The sequence below is a fragment of the Plectropomus leopardus genome, chromosome 13 (genome assembly GCF_008729295.1).
Source record: "Plectropomus leopardus isolate mb chromosome 13, YSFRI_Pleo_2.0, whole genome shotgun sequence".
In the NCBI taxonomy this organism is placed as follows: Eukaryota; Metazoa; Chordata; class Actinopteri; order Perciformes; family Serranidae; genus Plectropomus; species Plectropomus leopardus.
Genome location: NC_056475.1, coordinates 8,196,904 through 8,216,186, shown reverse-complemented (window position 1 = coordinate 8,216,186; position 19,283 = coordinate 8,196,904). Strand labels below are relative to the sequence as shown.

Genomic DNA, 19,283 nt, shown 5'->3' with positions numbered 1-19,283 from the left:
AGTTTTTCAAACAGTAGTAAATCATTTCTTTGGTACTTTTTTTTTATCAGCAAATTTAATAAGCTATTAGAAACAAGTAATAGGCTCTGGCCTTGCAGACAATACTTCTTTGCAGGATCAAGTCATTGTAGGTTTAGGTTTTCTGTTTTTTTATCCTATGATTAAGTGGGTGTAATTAGTGGTTATCATTAAATGAATGATATGGGTTAAGAATCCCGCAACACCAACTATTCAAAATGCTGTTATCAGCATATTAAACAGCAGTGTTTATTTTTATGCTGCAGTGGAGGTAGTGAGCTGACGTAACATTAGTCAAGTCAGATTAATTCATCGAGCACATTTTATAAACGACAAACATGGCAGTGTCCTCCCATTGAAGACACAGTGGTATTTATGCTAAGTACCTAAAACCAGAACCAGCCAATATTACTCCTAGTAGTAGATCCAGAGTGCTAGCAATATCAAGACCTGCACTTCATGAGCCCACACAACTCTGATGCAGTCTCTTTTATTTTGACTTTATAGGTCACAATTTTGGCACATTGTCTCCACCCCGAAAGATTGAATCAGAGAGTAAATGTGCAGCTTTCTTCTTTTCACTTTGAGTCCCACCTGCAACCTCTTCTTAAAATAGATGTGTGATTTTCTACATATCTCTGTGCACACTGCAAAATTTGACAAGTTGATTTTACTTTTAACAAAATCAAGGAAACTGATTGCCTTGAAAAATATAAGTAAATGTAACTATAATTCTCAATTTATGTTTACCTTCTATCTAATTATATGTTTTCTCAAAATTAAGTTATAGGTATATAATTTTGTGAAGCTGTTACAAATTAAAAATTACAAGTTTAATTAAATCAATCTTTTTAAGTTTTAGCAACTTCAGTAAGCCAAGTTTACTGTGCTATACATCTTGCAAACTAGTCAATCATATTTGTATTTTCATAAATGTGAAAAAAAAAAACCCAGAAAAATAAAAGCTGCAGATCTCCTGACTTCATTAGGAAAATCCTCTTTGTGTTGATTAAGTTAAGTCAGAGTAACTTGGTTTAGTGAAGTTGCTAACACTTAGGAAGAACAGGGTACTTAACAAAATTAAGTACAGTTAATTTTGTAGTTTTATTCACTTTTCTTTTTCAAGGCAATCTGATTTCAAGATTATTTTAAGTAACATCAACGTGTTAGATTTTAAAGTGAATCATAAATAAGGCAAGAAAGCAGGTCAAAGCTAAATTTGTCATTTGTGTCAGAGGCAAAAAAATAAATTTATTTATATAGTTTATTTGATAGGGACAGTGTGAATTAACATAGTACAACTTCCGCCTGATACTAACAAGCTGATGTTTCACATATAGAGATTATAGCTATTGCTATTTTCCAAGTCCGATTCATAGATAGGCTTTTAGTAAAGAAAAATGAAGAAAATAAAAGAATATATCAATGTTACATACAATATGGTGGTTACAATGACAGTTATGGTAAAAAGAAGACAAAAAGGTTAATATTTACATTAAGATTACATAGAATTACAGCATATGGTTAGATTGGAAAAAAAGACACAAATATCAAGCATTACAGCTATAGCTTGTTCTGTTTCATAGCTTTTGTGTGCATCCAGTAAAACTGCAGGTGATGCAGAGTCCTACCATGCAACATCTGACACTGCAGAGTCCATGTAACAGCATCCCTTCTGTCCGTCTTCTCTCTCCTCTCTGTCTTTACACATTTCCTTTCCTCACCTTCTTATAACCCCTTATTTCATTAAAGTATAGACTAGTCTTCTTCCTTATCAACACCCAGCAATACCTTATATTTCTCTGCACCTTTTAATAACCCCAGAAGGTTTTTCAGTCCATTCCTAGGCAATCTGAGCAGCATGGGAGGTCTTTAGCAGCACTGCCAGCGGCTTCATATCAGTGCAGCCCTGCCACTTCAACAAGGAAAATGTCACTTTTGATATCTCCCCCTGGTCATTGTCAGGGTGGGGAGTCTAACCCGGATAATGAAGTGAAAAAGGAAAAGCTGTGGGAGTAAAAATGGTCTCTGGTCAAAGTGTATATTCACCAACCCTGCCAGATACTGTTCATTAATTTATTTTATTTTATTTTATTTATGTGTGTATGTTATTCCACTCCTTCTGTCATTGTGCACTGCCATTTATTGTGTCATTATGTTTGAGTTTATACATCAGATTTTTTTTGCTTTTGTGTTGCCTTTATCCTCAACAACTTTGTGTTCTCCTCCTCGGAGAGATTAAGAATGCGCGGACACGTTTGTTTGTCAAGATAGCTCGGTGCATAACAATGACAGCATAAGTACAACACCAGCATGTGTTACTCATTAGACATTTAATCACTTCTAACAACCATGTGCTCGCTAGAATTGTCAGTATTTCATGTCATGGTGTGTAGCCCGTGAGTAGACATAAAAGAGAAGAGTTTCCAGCAGGATCGGCTCAGCTGGTGTGAGACCAGACAATGTGTTGCAGTGTCATTGTGTACATTATTTAATGCACCGCCATTGCCAATTCATCAAAAGGTCTGCAGACGACCTTTAACTCACACACACATGGCAACACACAGTGAGCCGTTGGTCGTATATCAAGCAGTGATACCATCGTGACTTTACTTTATCTTCATGGCCTTTTTTACTCATTTGTCTCCCCTCTGTGTTTGTCATGTATTTGTCCTCTCATCCAGATGCTCCCACCACTACCCCTATACCCACCACTGCCACAAACACCACCACCACCATCACCACCACCATCTCCTACCCCGAAGCCAATCAAGGTACAGTATCACCCTCACACAACCTGTTTATCCGTGTGTGTGTGTGTGTGTGTATATGAATGTGAGCTCCCTGAACCCCCGCACAGCCTCGAATCACTCCATATATCTCCATCTTCATGCCACAGTGGAAGTCATGTTTATATGCATGTTTCTTTATCGATGGGTAAAGGTCGCACAGTTTCTGTCATCATTTTCCTTTTTTAAACAAAAAAAAGCTTTTACGGTCAATTCCAAATGCTATCTATTATTTAACAAGTAAAAAGTCATGGCTGTGGCAGAAACATGTATTCACATATCGTATATTCTTGAATACAGTAAAAGCCAGTATTAAGATTAGTTGCCATTCACTGATGAAGACTGTGAGAAGCAGAAAGATCAGACAATAAACTAGTAAATGGATCTATTTTATCACAAATGCTGATCCCAATGTCAATAATGAACTCCCATGCTGAAGAATAATTCAGCATTTCAAGAGGTATGCTTTTTTAAATGTCTCTGCGATGGCGATAGCTGAGGCCTGAGGCCTTATGTTTTCAGGTTGTCTGTCCATCAGGCACGTGCACTATTAATAATTAATAATAACTAATTATTGCACTCAATAATGAACTGATTAGATTTTGGTTGTCAAAGGTCAAGGTCCCTGCGACCTCTTCTGCATCATTCTTGTGGATGCAATATCAAGAAAACTTTGAGGGACTTTTTCTTTTTCTCTCTTTTTTTTAAAATTTGGTACCAATGATCACATGGACTAAAGATCAAACTGACTGGATTTTGTGGTCAAAGGTGAAGGTCAATATGACCTCGAAAATCTTATGCTTGTGAATGCAATATCTCAAGACCACCTTGAGGGAATTTCTTACTGGTATCATATAAAACTAGAATCCTGTAGTAACGGCTAAGTCGTGCTAACCTCTCAGGAAGGGGGCTAAATAATGCTCTGAAGTTGGGATACATTTTGTCAAGGAAAAAAAACCTCTGACCTCAAGATATCTAAATGAAAGTGGGCTCTGTGGGAACCCATGAGTCCCCCCCCTTACAGACATGCTAGTCACATGCAGTTTGGGCCACAAATATATGAAGATTTCTGCATATTGGGGTCCTTAAACAGTCTTACAACAGCTACCATCTCTAAGCTGAGAATATAGATGCATCTAACCAAAGCACTATTCTGGAGTGTGAATCCTCACAGACCTGTGGATGAAACTAAGTTAACAGCACCTGTTAAATGGGCAACAACTGCAAAATAATGGCACTGTAAACAGGGGGGGGGGGGGGTGGTTAATATCGATTAAGTATTGAAACTGAGTCACTGATTGTGATTTAAAGAATTAACCATTTGACAGACCTTCTTTAAAGCAAATATTTATAACCATTTTTGCAAAACTATGTGTGGTTTCTTTAGTAGGTCCATATAATCACTCTGTTGTCATTTAACAAGTGCATCTCATGAGTGCATAAGTGGATCTGTACATGTGAGGTTTCACCATAAATAACTGTCTGTTGTCAATCATTCTTCAACTTTAAACATTTTCTTCAACACAGCCATTATAAGGTCTCGCACGCTGCCATTAACTTTGCTCGTTGTGATTTGCAAATGAAATGCACAAAAGCTCAATGAAATATTAGTTAACATGGAAACATGACAGGTAAAAATAGACTTTGACAGAATGTGTACAACTGCATCTATCACAGTCACGAATCATGAGTAATTACAGCACTCCACCACACAGAGTGATGTGCCCCCACAAGCTTTTCTACTTTTTTTAAATGAGTGTGTGGGTGTGTACAGGTGTTGGGATTGAGAGGACAAGAAGGTCAAGGCCCAGCTCATGTTGCTTGGTTGTCAGTGTCAACCACTCAGAGCAACCTGGTGTCTGTCAATACCCTTCATTCATGGCTTTGTTCCCAAAATCCTTTTACAACAGGCCTGGTTTGGTTTTCCCGACCAAACTGCTCCTCAATCACAAGAGAAAAACAGTCATTACAGTTGTAAATAGCAGTGTTATATCTCTGACATTGCATGATGGGAAACACCCAAGCAAACAAATTGCTAAGAAGGCTGTAAATGATGAAGCATGGTTGCTGGATTCACTGCGGTAATCATATGAGTTTGATAATTGTTCTATAACATTTACTCACTGCAGACACAAGAACTGCCTTTTATATGAAACACATCTCTCATTCATAAAGTCAATTATAGATCATACTCTAGGTGGGTTGTGGGAGGAGGGTAGCAGTGGGGATGAACAATAACCGAACATGAGCACTTGAAAATTAGGCCCTTTTGAAATAAGCAAATTTTATCTCGCTCTTTCAGAAACAGAACTCGGGGCTATTGTGAGTATAAATCTCCAAAGGGTGTAGATAGAAAACATCACTTTATGCCTCGACTCAGAAATCAGCCTGAGCTCCAAATGCAATCAAAGCCTCTCTGACAGACCGCTCAATTGGAACAAATCTCACGAGGCTGGCAGAAATCACAGGCATTGTGCTTGATTATGCCATCTGATTGGATTAAAGAGAATACCTATCTATGCAGGCTGATTGATAGCTCCTTTGCCTCAGATCAAGGAGCCTGGCGGCTGCACAGGCCTGTTCTGATTATAGCTATCCACGCTGATTCGCACTCGGATCTCTGCTGATTATTCCTAATGTTCCTGCTGCGAATAATAGAGTTACTTTATAAGTAAATAACTATACTAAGGCATGTATTTTCAGAAGATTACTTGCGCAAAATTTTTGAATCAGTCAATGAATAAAAATGGTTACGTAAATTAAAAAAGAAAAGTTGCAAAAGAAAAGTTGAATTTACGAACAAGTGAATTGCACCTTTGCTTAATTTAACTCACTCATGACTTTTTCTGCGCTAGCATTATTTGGTCTGGTATGACCAGTAGCTTGTATTGTTGTCATATTTAAGGTAGTAATGGTCCTGCTTCAATTATTCCTTGATTTTGTAATTTCTATTTGTGGTGACAGTGGCCATTGTTTAGATAATGTTTCATTGACTATGCTTACATGCACAAAATATTCTGTTTTTTACCTTTATTCTAAAAAGAAAATATTCTTACTTTGCTGTTTACATTGCTAATGAAACTACTGCATACTCTAATTAACATGCCCTATAATGTTATTCATCACGTCGTGGAAAAAAGGAACAGCCGTCACTTGTGTCAGGTTTTTTTCATAGTTATTACCGGTTGCGGATTTGTTTTACCGTGCAAACACAGCCTCTCTTTCATTCCTTCCTTTTTGGCTTTTGGGAATGCATCTCTACCCCACAGCCTTGCAGACTGTTGGTTAGCTGGTTTGTTTTCAATGCTTCTTTAAGCAAAAGCTGACTGTGTACAAGCATGATGTTGTGTGGCGCAAACTGAAGTAAAAACCACACTTAAGGTGCATATTCCAAATGCCCCTGTATACATGTCCTGCTCCAAATGCTGCATAATATGGACATCCATGTCTATATCGTAAAATACTACATTTGAAATAGGGTCTAATTTGGAATATCAAAACAGAATTTGGTGTTTAAATGACCATTATCAAATTCTGAATAATGTCATACAGTGGAATGTTAGTGTGTAATGTACCCATTGTCTTATTATAACGTGTGCATTTCACTAAACAGATTCCCAACAGGGTTTTTTGGGTTTTTTTAGCATTTGTGAGTGTCTGATTTTGCAAAAATGTATGAAAATACATGCAAATGTCCACTAATTAGACACTGCTTAAAGTTTTAGCACCACATCCACTTTCTTTCTGTCAGTAGCAATAGCATTATACAGACAAAAATGGCTGGGGTGTGTGGAGAAATCATGAAAAACAAGTCTAACGGGGCAAGAAAAATTAATAATCAGCATGCAACAGCATGTCAGGTCCAGTTACTTTTAGTATTACCAGCGACTAAAAGGGTTTTGATATCTGGCTGTTGGCAACCTGTTTGAGCATGGAAGTTCATTCTTCACCCTGGGAACAGAATGGTAGACAAAATAATTTCCATCCCAAGTCCTCTAACTAGCTTTTTGAGCTCTCAGCCACAACTGGTAGTCTTCATAAGAAAGTACAACATTAGTCATGTACAAAACAAGCAGTCATTTATAATGCTATCTCTGACTGCCACTCTACAGCCACCCCCATACTTCATGACAGAGTAAGATTCAAATAATAATTCCACCGAAGGAAAATACTAAAAATCACTGCACAGTATGTTGGCAAGTTATTTCAGTCCCTTGTGAGCAGGACTTACGTCGAGATGTGTGGGCTCCACCTGATAAAGCAAACCTCACGTCTGCAGTGCCAATATTTTCAGGTTAAAACAACCTACTTACAGTTTCTGCCAGATGTCCTCTCTTTGCTTTCAACTATCAGGGGCATTCCATTATTACTGTGTATATAGATTGAAGGCAGCAGACTCATATGGCCATAATACACTCTGCCAGTTGATTTCATTTACCCGCAGCATGCCGCCCACTGCCAAATGAATCTATCAGAGTGGGATTTTTTTTTTTTTTTTTTATCAGTTGCCCATTAGAGGGACAGAATAGAGCACTTTAAAAAATCTATTAGAGCCTCAACACATGGCTCTTAAGTGCTTGGCAGGGTTTATAAAGTGACATGGGGAAATGACTAAATTGCTATTTTCACCACTAAATAAATTTCTAAATGGAGTTATTTGCTGACCAACTCCTACAATTAGAAAATATTATTAATTTTCATTTACAGTCTCCTGTTTTATATATATATATGTTTTTCCCCGAAAATGATTCAAGAACTGAATGCTGTGTTTCCCCCCCTTTTTTTTTTTATCTTCTGTTCCTTTTCCGTTGTGCTTAGCTGTCCATATTCTTTTTTCTGCCATTTCAGTGTCAGTGTGGAAGAAAGATTTTCCTTGAAAAGCAACATTCTGTGCTGCACACTCTCCTTAGGGGCAGCAGTCTATTATCTTTTTAGTGGTAGTCGGGCTAACAGGAAGTCTTTTGTGAAACACGAGCCAACCCCAAAAGTACAAATGCACTGCGGTCTTTGTCGGGACTCAACATTCATCCTCCCACGTATCTCTCTCATTACCTCACCTCTCCCTCCTCCATCAACACAATATGACTAATCATCCCCCAATTCAGCACACTGAGGAATGAACAATGCCACTTAATCCCTGAATGAAGAAAATAGATAATAAATGTGGATCTTGTGCAAATAAAACAATCAGGCGGCAGGCTAGCATTACTTTTAATTGATGAAGGACCATAAACGGTGCTGACAACCAATTCATTTAACCCGCGCCACAGACAGGACAACAAAACAGGCAAGGGGAAGGGAAGAGAAACAATTATCTATTACATTTGTCTGGGTCTTAAATTACATAAACACCATCTGGTGAAGTGACTTAAGAATCTTATGAATTTAGATGTGCCTCCACCTCACATTCTCCAGACTATCAAAAACACACAATGCGCCAGATAATGTCTGGTATTGTTCTCACTTTGCCCGCTTTGATTCCTTGTCCATTTTGAAATTGGAGCAGCCAGCTATAACTAATTTGATTAAGGTCAATAGCAACACAATAAGTGCCGTCATGTGACATATGGCCCAAAGAGAGCGTCGATGATATTGTTGCACTCAGCATCATGGAAAATACTAGTCTGAAGCCCAACTCATCTTCTTAATGTGGAGGTATATTGTCTTCTCGAGGTATTACTGCGCTCCACAATAGCCAAAAGGAGATGACGCTCGTAAAGAAGAGCCAGGAGGTAATCAGCTTCACAATATCTGGAAAGTACCACTGGTAAAGACAGATTTGCAACTATTCCACCCAGTATTTACACATATACTCATATTTAGACTCCCTTTCAGCTCCTATCCTGCACAAAGTGTGTTCAAATTTGTTCGAATAACTGCTAAAGTGTGCGTATAAATCCTGTATTTGACACCTTTCATTATTTTACTAACACTTTGTAGTCATTGGCTCTTAGGCACAGCATTTTTTTAGGTGAATCCATCAATTATTAGGGATTGCAGATAAGGCCAGAATCTCCTATCATGGTATTTTTAAGCTATTGTTTTTTTTAATGGTTACCAAGTATGGCAATATAAAAGTAATTGACACATTGCAATTTAACCAGTTTTTATTAACAAATTCACAACACATTCTTGCAAAGAAATAGGCCCTCCTGGCTCCCTGCACAGTGAAAGGCAGTTGCTATGCCATGTTCTAACATTTTTTTAAATCACATGATCATTTTATCATTTGGTTATTTATTTTTATGAATTTGTATGTTGCCATTTATTGTGCAACCAATGAAAAACTGCCCAGTATCAGTAGGATGAAAAAAAGGCTTGTAGGCTTGCACTTTTTGTAAGGTGGAGGTGAGTTGCTTAGTTAGTCGTTAGCAGATTTTTCCCCTGGAAGTATGCACTCTCTAATCCACTCCTCCATAGTTTGATTAGGTCACCATGGAGGTAAATGTATCCATATTGTAGCAGTTTAGTTTTCCACCAGGTCTATGTTTACAAGGCTATGTGGAGTAATATGGAGTTGTGTAAAGAAATTAGACGTCATTGCCGTTACGTACAGTTATTATATCACAGCTAACAACCAGCCAGATTGGTTGATCTGTTTTCGTCGTAATTTTGTATCACTGTAATGATCTATGATCATGATACAGTGAGTGCTCTGTAAATTGGATTAGGAAACTGTTTAAAATAACCTTTTCTGCACTGTGTCCTCTTTATTTTAAAACTTCCATACAAATTTTTAAAAAAGCCTCACTTTAACACACAAAAAAAAAAAAAAAACGTGACATTAAAATGGAAGCATTAAGGTTCCATAGATTAATAATTTTAAGTGTAAACAGATTTCTGTATTGAAGACTTAGCTTACCTCCTTCGAGTCTGCCCAGATCACTTAACCTTTCATGGTAGCTGGATTTGCAAGATCCCTACATCACACACCTGTTCAAATGTTATCAATCTATTAGATATTCATTAGTTTTGATCAGATGGAGGTTAGAGGGCTCCTGCTAGACCAAATAGTGAACTAATGTGTTAAGAAGGGTATTATCATGTTTCCATTATCATGCTTGTTGTTGTGCAGCGACATGATCACGAGCTGACTTGGTCATCAGGAGGTGAAGGGGATGGTGGATGGGGTGACATATAAGCGGGACGGCTGTCAAGCTGTAGATGACTGTTTGAAACTAACAAACAACACCATTTGTTCATTAGCAAGACATTGAGGCATTTCCAGCAACATTTGTGCGACCAAACATGGGTATTTGAAGCCATATAATGATCTTTACTAAACCATAACCGAGTGGTTTTTGTACCTAAACTACAAACAAACCTTAAGTGAAGGGATTTGGGAATGTAAAGTTTTGCCAACAGCAATTTATTTAGGTGATAACAAAATTCTGAATGCAGTTGGCCAATCAGAAGCCTCCATCATATGTCCATAATGCTAACGCCTATTTGAAAGTTATACCATTCAAAATCGCAGTTCAGTTAAACCGTCCCACAGCATATGCTGTACCCTATTCAGTATGTTAATCAAGGATTTCAGTTTGAACTAAAGTGGTGGACTTATCAGAGATTCCTGTTCGTAAGATACAATTAACAAACCGAGTGCTGTTATACATCTTGTATGTAAAAGCCCATTTTGTTGTTTGGTCACAGAGTTTGCCTCAGTCCCGTGTAAAAGTGGCAAAAAAAAACAAGAGACAACAACCTTGGACAAAAATGATAAGTCAGTGTAAGCTTTTAGCTCCTCGGGACTCAGAAATAGAGTTTCTTTTGTAGTTTCACCACCATTCAACAGTTGTTAGGAGAAATCTATTGCTGAAGCAAAAGAGATACCAGCTTCTCTATCAACACAGCTCTGTGGGGGACGGCAAAATTCTGGGAAATGTAGGAAACCACAAACTAAAGCTGAAGTAGAGAAGGCAGGTTAGAGAAAGTGGATCCAACAAAAAGTAATCTAGCTGCCAGCGGGGACACCCAGCAGCCTGTTGGCATTTTCAGCACCACAGGGTTCCACCTAATCCATTTCTGCCAATACAATTATGATTGGCATGCCGTTATCTCTGCATGTTGAGCTGGATGTCATGTCACACTGAGTCACCAAAGGGCTCATGGGAAGCATGGCAACTAGTAATGGAGCTGATGTGCCCGCATCATGTCAGTGAATGTGTGAGAGGACACTGCCGATGTCTCAGTTGACCTGTGAAGCCAGAGATGGTAGGCTGCTCAAAACTGGACAGGCAATCACTCAGCAATGGACATATTGAATGGTCCCACATGGCTGCCACCCACAGTGTAATGAGGGTTACTAGGCCATGCTGCCTTTCTGTTGACTGAAGCTTGCAGGAACAGAAGCTTCATTTTACATTTTGATGCCAAAGAACACTAGTGCAGCCATGACACGGCTGCTGGACTGTTCTGTTGAAAAATGTCAAATCCCATGAAAATGAAAATCCTCCAGTCAGTTATTCCCCCATTTTTATTTGACATGTACGGCTGTGCAAACATATATTCACTCCCAACTTGTCAAATACAAATGCATGGTTAAAGCTCAAAGGGTCAAACTGTATTGCTCTAAGTGCCCCTCCGGTGTCGGTTCTGGACGGTCAGGGACGGCCTGTCAATTTATGCTCGTTACATGCATTGTGTCTTTTTAAAATAAATGTCTGTTTTCAAAGGAAATACATTTTCTGCTCGTTAAATACATACAAGCTCTATTTATAATTAACATAGAATGTAGGTTAAAACATTTTTAAAACATTTAAGGTTAATTTCCTTTGGTTTAAGCAACAAAAGGAGAGGTTAATGAAATTTATAAACTCTAACATACAAGAGACACAGGTGACGCGATTGAGTTGTAGCATATATGATATTTTGGCAGAGTCTGTTTTTCACTTTTGGATTAATAGATATAATTTAAGAGGAAACTCTTTAAAATTACTTCCACTGAGGTGTGTCTCTGAAAAGAGAAAAAACGTCATCACAATTCGTGCAGTAAAAGCATTTTGAACTTCCAGAGGGCGTAGTGTGCACTCCTTCAATTAACTCTTTTAAAAATAGCTTGGATAATAAGGATATTTTGTATAATTTTAAAGCTGATTTGTGACTATTTCTGTAATTTTTGTCATTGTATGTATACTGTGATATTGTTCCTCTGTGTGGTTTGTTTGTTGTATTTGGTGAGTCTGGTGTAGAGGACTTCTGTCCTGTACCAGGAAATTTAATAAATTGTAGTAAGGCTTAGAAAAAAAACCCATCAGGGTTTGACTTAAACTAAGTATTTTCTTACTAAAATAATGTGGCGACATGTGACATACGTCACTTTAATAATATGCTTCACATACTAACAGACTCCGTTGTTATATAAGGACACAAACAGAAGTTTCTCTGGTGAAGGTCCACAGAGTGTTTGATCCATTCACCTCCCCTCCAACCTGCTATATGCAGGCTTCCCTGCTCTTTATCCTAGTATTTTGGAGCATCAAAAAATGCCACTGCCAAGTGCGCTTCTTATTGCTGCTAAACGGTGCCTCAGTGCGTCAGTACTTGATGCCGTTTGATGTCTGGATTTTGACCGAGTTAGGTCTGTCTTAATGTGCTTTCTTGTCAATACTTGTGCTTCATTGACCCAAGTACTTACCTGAGTCCTCATTTAGTCAAGTACGGTCTAAATGCCCGTGAGGGTTTAATCTTCAGCTTCTTTATTGAAAAAAAAAACAGGTATTAGACTGGCAAGTAAGCTTCCATGGTCATCAATGGGGAGAAAATTCTTCTCTAAGTAAACCGCTCAATAATTCACCAGTTGCACTGATGTCTTGTAGCCTTTTAATCATAAACTTTAATTCCTTTTAATAATAACTTAAGGTCTTGGAGTCTAGATCTAATATTTGTTGCCAAAATGATCTGGCTCAAGGTAATGTTAAAGCAGGGAATGCTGTTTAACAGCCTCAGTGTGCTTTGGCTCCGTATGTGTACAGATCTGCTTTTATTGTAAATATGCATCACAGTGCAGATACCTTTAAAAAAACAACTGAAGAATCTTTAAATATAAAACTACCCCCTCCTCTTCAGGGCTGCAATGATGCAGAACAAGAACAAAATAGGCTGCGATCAGCCAATACTTGTCAGGAATCCTGTTGTTTCTGAAAGAATGTCAGTGCAATTAATGTGCAACTGAAAATATCACCCGTTATTGATAACTGTTTAGCTGGTTTCTTGTTTGTTACATTAAAGCCAGAATAGGTAAATTGGTGCACTATTTCTTAATTACCATGGGAAGCAAGGTAATTACTGATCTATAAACATGTCAAAGTGAAATCTTTATTACTTTTAACACAATGCTTTATCCATGGCGGGATCCTGAAATTAGGATCCAGTATGTTAATTGAGGAAAAGGGCTGTTTTATAGATTTTTATAGATGAGTCTTGTGGCAAAGGTTATTAATGTAAACAAACTCACTAATTTGGATCTAGTACAGGTGCAAAGACCATGCCACAATAATGGAAAAATCACAGCCCTAACAGTGTTTTTACTTCTTTTCTCAGTAAAATATGCTAAGAAATTGTCTGTGTAATGAGTGGCCTGTGGCACTTTTTAGCACTGACATGACTCAACTACTCAAGGACCTTGTAGAGAAATGGGTCCTCAGAGGCCTCGGTAATTCTGAGATGGACTCAAAACAGTCTCACCTTGTGAGATTGCTCCCCGTACCCTGAGCCTCTGGCGGCTGAGCCGAGGTGTGGTATTGGCCTATAAACTGCTCCCCGAACAATTACACATACTGAGCATCATTCTCTCTCTTACACAAACATCTGTCTGTGCCTTAATAGCTTTCCAGCACTTTCTCATGTCTCCACTGAGACAGAAGGCCAAGGAAACGTATGGCACACTAATGTACATTTAGCCTCTTGAAATGACATTGCAGCTGTTGAAACTGTCTATTTGAACATGATCAGTTTGAGTGTGTTTTTCATGGCCATATTCCAGAGTTGACCAAATGTTGTTTTTATCATTTTGAAATTAATCTCAACACTTTTACTGTGTTAAAAGTTGACACTTTGATGCAGACACACTTTGATAAACACTTAGAAGGCAATGTTTTCGGACAAGCCCCATTTGTCGGTGGCAAGCGTCTCCCTCAGAAGTGTTTTTAAAAAGGCATACGTTTCCTCCAGCACAGAATTTCATTCTCAGCAAGACATGATCCTTGCTTCTGTTTCCCTGGAGTGCAGTAGTCTGCAGTCTCATTGTAACTGTTATAGTACATCAAAGCTACACACCTGGTCTGGCTGTGATTTGTCTCGGCTTTGTGCATTGGATAGATCTCATATAAAATCTTAATCAACTTAATCAATGCAGCTAGTCTCACTGGTTGCATTTACAGTGAGCTGATGGGTTTCAAACAGAGACAGAGTTGCAGTGGAAAGCTATTTTTAGCAAAAGGTTTCAGTCATTGTAAGATTATGAATCTGCTGCCATGCTCTGAATCTAATAAACCATCTAAATTGTATGAATTTACCACGCAATATACATTAATCCATCAATATTTGCGCAACTTCTATTAATATTATGTTATCACGGAGCAATGTAATTGCAAACATATTCTTTGTATAATATACAGTATCTACCTACTTTGTCTTTTGCATTTTTTTCGCGCTCAAAGTTCAAGATATAAATATAACACAATCACAAGAAATAAATGTTGGCACTGAGTGTTTATTCAAACCACAAAGTCTTTACATTTGATCATTATTATGTAGCGGCTAAGTTGAAACTTCAGATTTCAACAGTGCCATGGTAAACTTCTGCTTAAGTTACAGCACAAAAAACACTTTGTTGTGGTTAGGAAAATATCACTTTTGGGCTTAAAGTTCCACATTTGGGGGGAACGCGAGAAGCCCCTCACTGCACATTTAACGAAGTGAATTGCACACTGCATTAAGCAGTAATTGATCAGTTTGGCTTTTTGTTGGTCTGCAGCTTGGCAGCTGTCTTGCCAAGTGACACCTCATTCACCATTCCCTCCACCTCTCAATGACAAAGTCACCTCATATATATTGCATCCCTTTATAATCCTTAAAATGATATGTATAAAATGCAAGTGTTAACTTAATCACAGATGGCTGAAACATATGATGCCAACATCTTCCTCTGGCAACTGAGCTGATAAATAACACCCTCAAAATCCACCCATTACTTAAAAAGAACTGAACTTGTTTTACTTTACTTTCCTCTTGACCAGCTGTGTTGCTGTCAGCAGCACAGATGTAACATCTAAGAAGACACGAAGGTTTAAGACAGAGTGAAAAATATTCTTCAAACCAAGTGCTTGTCAGATGTCATCTGACAGCATCTGAAACCCTCTTTCTGAAACATGCAATCTGACAATCATGTCCACTTTTCTAAAACATTTATGCATCTGGTAGACATCTGCACACTGGCTGCAATTGCAAGATCTCCTTCTAGTAGTACTACAGCTAAAATGTCAGATCACCTCAGCAAACTACATTTAAAACTGAAAAAAGGTAAAGGTCATCAAATCATGTTTGTAAAAATATTATTCAGGGGTTCCCATGATCATTAAAAAGTCATGGAATTTCACAATCACATTTTCCAGGCCCAAAAAAGTCACTGATTTACTAAAAATCATTGAACATTTTGGAAAAATCATGGAAATGTGTTGAGTAATAAATTAAATCATTACTGTAACATAACAGTAAATTTATAAATATCACCAACCTTTTTTAAAAGAAAACATGCTTTCCAAACCTGAGGGACAGCAGGTTTGAAAGGTATGGGATGCTGAAATTATTTTTTTGGTCCATTTTTGGTCATGGAAAATGTTTGAAATTTTGTCTATGAAAATGTGTGGGAACCCTGCTATTCATACCAAGCTATTTGCAACACTGAACACTGTTACTTTGTTAAAACTTAACTTGAGTCATTGCCACGCAAAATATTCCCTTTGTAGATACATGGTGAAGTGTTTTCCAAGCCATACACTGTTACATTAGGACAGCGGCACACTTTTTTCCTCTTGATAGTTTGTCTTTTCTCCACACCACAGTTGCCTAAAGCACATGATAATAGTCTCGCCCATATCTCCTCAAGCAGTAGCCTTCCTCCCCTCTGAGTGGAACATCCAGTGTGTGCAGTGGGAAGTGTGTTTGTTTGTGTGTGTGTGTGTGTGTGTGTGTGCGTGTGAGTGTGAGTGTGTGAGTGTTTGTATGTAAGCTTATGTTTATCTCTGCACTGCCTTTGGTTCCCTTTGATTTCCCTCAAGCCTTATGTCTTTTGTCATGTTCTGGTCTTCTGAATGCTTGCTTATGGGTGTCATTTGTTTTCTCCCCCTGCCCCGCTCCCTCCCTCCCTGCCTCCTCCCCCATTTCTCCTTTATTTGCATGCTGTTCCTCCTGTTCCACACCTCCCTCCTCAACTGCCATGTCCTCTCCTTGTGTGCTCAGACACTGCGCCCAGCACTGAACCTGCAGCTCATGGTTGGTATCTCTACTTTCCTCTTGATGTCTCTTTTTTTTTTAACGTGTGTCTTTCCTCTGCAGCATGCCTACTTTTACTGTTGCATAGTTGACAGCTGTGCCAGGCTGCCCAGCCTGGAAATGTCAGCTGTGTGCCTGATGTCAGTCATGTATTGATCCAACAGACCTGTCTTAGGAGCCTCAGAGCACCTGCCAAGTAACAGGCTACATTTTATTTTTGTTGCGTTAATTGTGCCACAAAGATCTATTTATATCACTTACTGTCATTGCAAAGAGGCAGACATAGCATAAACACCCTTTAAGAAAAAGCTTTGCATTCTCCTTGCTGGAAGTGCAATTGTGAAATGGTTGCAGCAACCAACCAATTACGGTGGTTCCCTGAAGGTGCCACAGAGGAATAAAACCCACTCTGAGGCCAGGACTGATTATATCAACAGCATGAGACGATTCTGTGTGGAGGCAAAAATAGACCTCATTTACTCGTTTTCATTAATTTGAATGAAGATGATACGCATCATTTTCTCATTTTGCCTAATTTGCATCCCTTTTTTCATTATTTTGTGGCAGCAGTTTTGTAATTTGTGTGAACAAATTCATGAGCTTGTGGTCACAAACTTTCTATGAAGCATGTGCTCGGTTTTCCACCAGGAAATTTTGAACAGATGTAAGTCACTTTCTATAATGGGCAAATTAGGGGTAGCAAAAAGTAAGCAACTGGCACGTGTTTAACCCCCTGTTTGTGGTTATATAGTCAAATTATATTTAAAGTTGCAAGATCATGCACTACATAAAATGAACAAACAAATACAAAAAGAACCTTTGGGTCCCCTGAGCTTTGGGGGCCCCATTGCTAATGCCCATTTTGCCAGGTTGATAATCAAGTTTTACTACTATGTGGCATATACGTTAAAACTTTATGTCTCAACATGGCTATGACTAATGTGTGTTTATGTTTAGGCCCAAAACCAGTTGGTTATGATTAGGAAAAGATCACATTATGGCTTTGCTTGCCATAAAAAGTTCCTTTTACATGATTTTATTGCTTTGTTTTTTGCAGGTTCTTTTCAGTGGATGGTCAGATTTTATCAAAATAAATGATAGGGCCAGACAGGCGTGTTCAGGACTTGCTGAGGTGTTTGAAGTGTAAACAACTCAAGTGTCTCACAGAAAACAGCCAGTCTATCTTTTTAAATAATAAAGTTGAATGACTCACAGTTCCCAGGGGGATCAGTTTAAAAGGGGTAGAGACATTTGACATGGGCAGGTTGTTGCTCTTCTCGCTCAATTTGAATTATTTTTGCAATTTATGGTGTGAGTCATAGGACCTCTTTTACTGCAGATTTTCCAATTTAACTTGCAATTCAATTGTATGAGTAAGGTGTCTATTTAACAGACAGAATCCATTCTTTAGTGACGTTTTTATGTGTCCCAAAAACAATTTTCATAATACTTCCATAGACCTGTATTGCAATGATACTTTACTGCATGAAATGTGCTGTATTATGAACTCCTGGATTCCTTCAGATACATCAAGGCAAAAGCTATTTTACCTCCCCATTGCTCATGCCATTTTTTTACAGCTTACTGTATTGAATCTACAGATTGTGAGTGTTAAATATGCAGGGACTGCAGGTTGGAAGTGTTCGTGAAGAGCACTATGTGAATACATAAGTCACTTCAAATGGAAAAATGTCAGTGACAGATCTTTCCATCTGAATGTGCTTTACCACCATAATCATCCTGGCTGTGTCTGCAAGCCTGGTCGACAAAAAATGTTGGCATTGTACATTTCTGCAAACCATGATTACATTACATTTGCAGGTTTCACATGTATCTTATCAACGTCTCTAAATTGACGTAACACATGAGCTGACTTTGTCACGGGTGACAGAGGAGATGCTGGATGATGTAGCACCTAGTTAAACCACTGTTCAAAACCAACAAACAACAAAAGTGGTTGTGATTTATTGAGACATTGCTGTGTTTCTGGTAGCTTTTTAGGTGTTTTGTAGCATCCTGTCACTGTGTTTCCAGGGGGAATAGTGCCACGAAAAGCTGTTGTTTTTTTGTTCTTTTTCAGACATCACTGCTGGTAGGACTGTGCTGCCAAAACCGAGTATTTTAAATCAAAACATGATCTTTTCCTAACTATACCCGAGTGATTTTGGGTCTTAATATAACCACACATAAATCACAGCAATGTTGAAATGTAACGTGTAAATATAACAGCCACATAGTAACATTCAAATGTAATATATCAGTGGTTTGCAGAATATAAACATGTTTTCTGGCAATGAGGTTGTGTACACACAGTTTTACAATACATGCATAATTATAACTGGCATTTTGGTTGCATTCACCATCAATTTTTAATCCAAATACATTGTTAGGTAGATACAATTACTTGATTAATATTGAAGGTGAAAGCCCATAAATTAACACCTATGTTATCATCATATTTGACATTAAACTAAAAGATCCCTAAGCTGGGTTGTGTTTGGGGATATTTTTGGTATCACACAATATATGAAAGTAGATTATTTGGTTAGATTTTGAGACTAGTTGCATAAAAGCAAATACACACCTTTTTTAAAATGCTTTAAGTTAGTTCATCTTGATATCTCTGGTGTTAAGGAAATATTTTCTCATTTATGTATGAATGAATTTAATTAATGATGTAATTAGCATGTGGCATGTCTGATATATCACAGTGGGATATGAGGCAGTTGAAGTGCCTCCTGACATGGTGTTGACTTCCTGTGTCAGACAGACACGCCTGCAGCTGTAGTGTGATTCTACATGTTGGCAGCTTGTATTGGCCAGTCCACAGATGCTTTTTGTGAAATGTGTTTTTCAATTTATTCGTTTTTAAATGGTTGCCCTAGATACTATATTCTATCTCAGCGCATAATCATTTTTAAATTATAATAATTAGCTGCAGTTATTCATCATGAATATATTTAATGTATATTACCTGGAGGT

The 19,283-nt window shown here is 38.0% G+C and overlaps 1 protein-coding gene across 4 annotated transcripts in view; it reads left to right on the top strand.

Moving 5' to 3' along the window:
- The window catches only part of cadm1a (cell adhesion molecule 1a), a 438,346-nt gene that overhangs the window by 387,053 nt on the left and 32,010 nt on the right, over window positions 1–19,283 (top strand). For 2 of the 4 annotated variants that reach the window (XM_042499346.1, XM_042499347.1), the window contains 2 exons: window positions 2,703–2,792; window positions 16,269–16,301. The exons of 1 other annotated variant lie outside the window; for it this stretch is intronic. In XM_042499346.1, coding sequence (XP_042355280.1) covers window positions 2,703–2,792; window positions 16,269–16,301 — 123 coding nt within the window. The remainder of the gene's footprint in view (window positions 1–2,702; window positions 2,793–16,268; window positions 16,302–19,283) is intronic. One more of the 4 variants, XM_042499348.1, reaches the window with a different exon arrangement.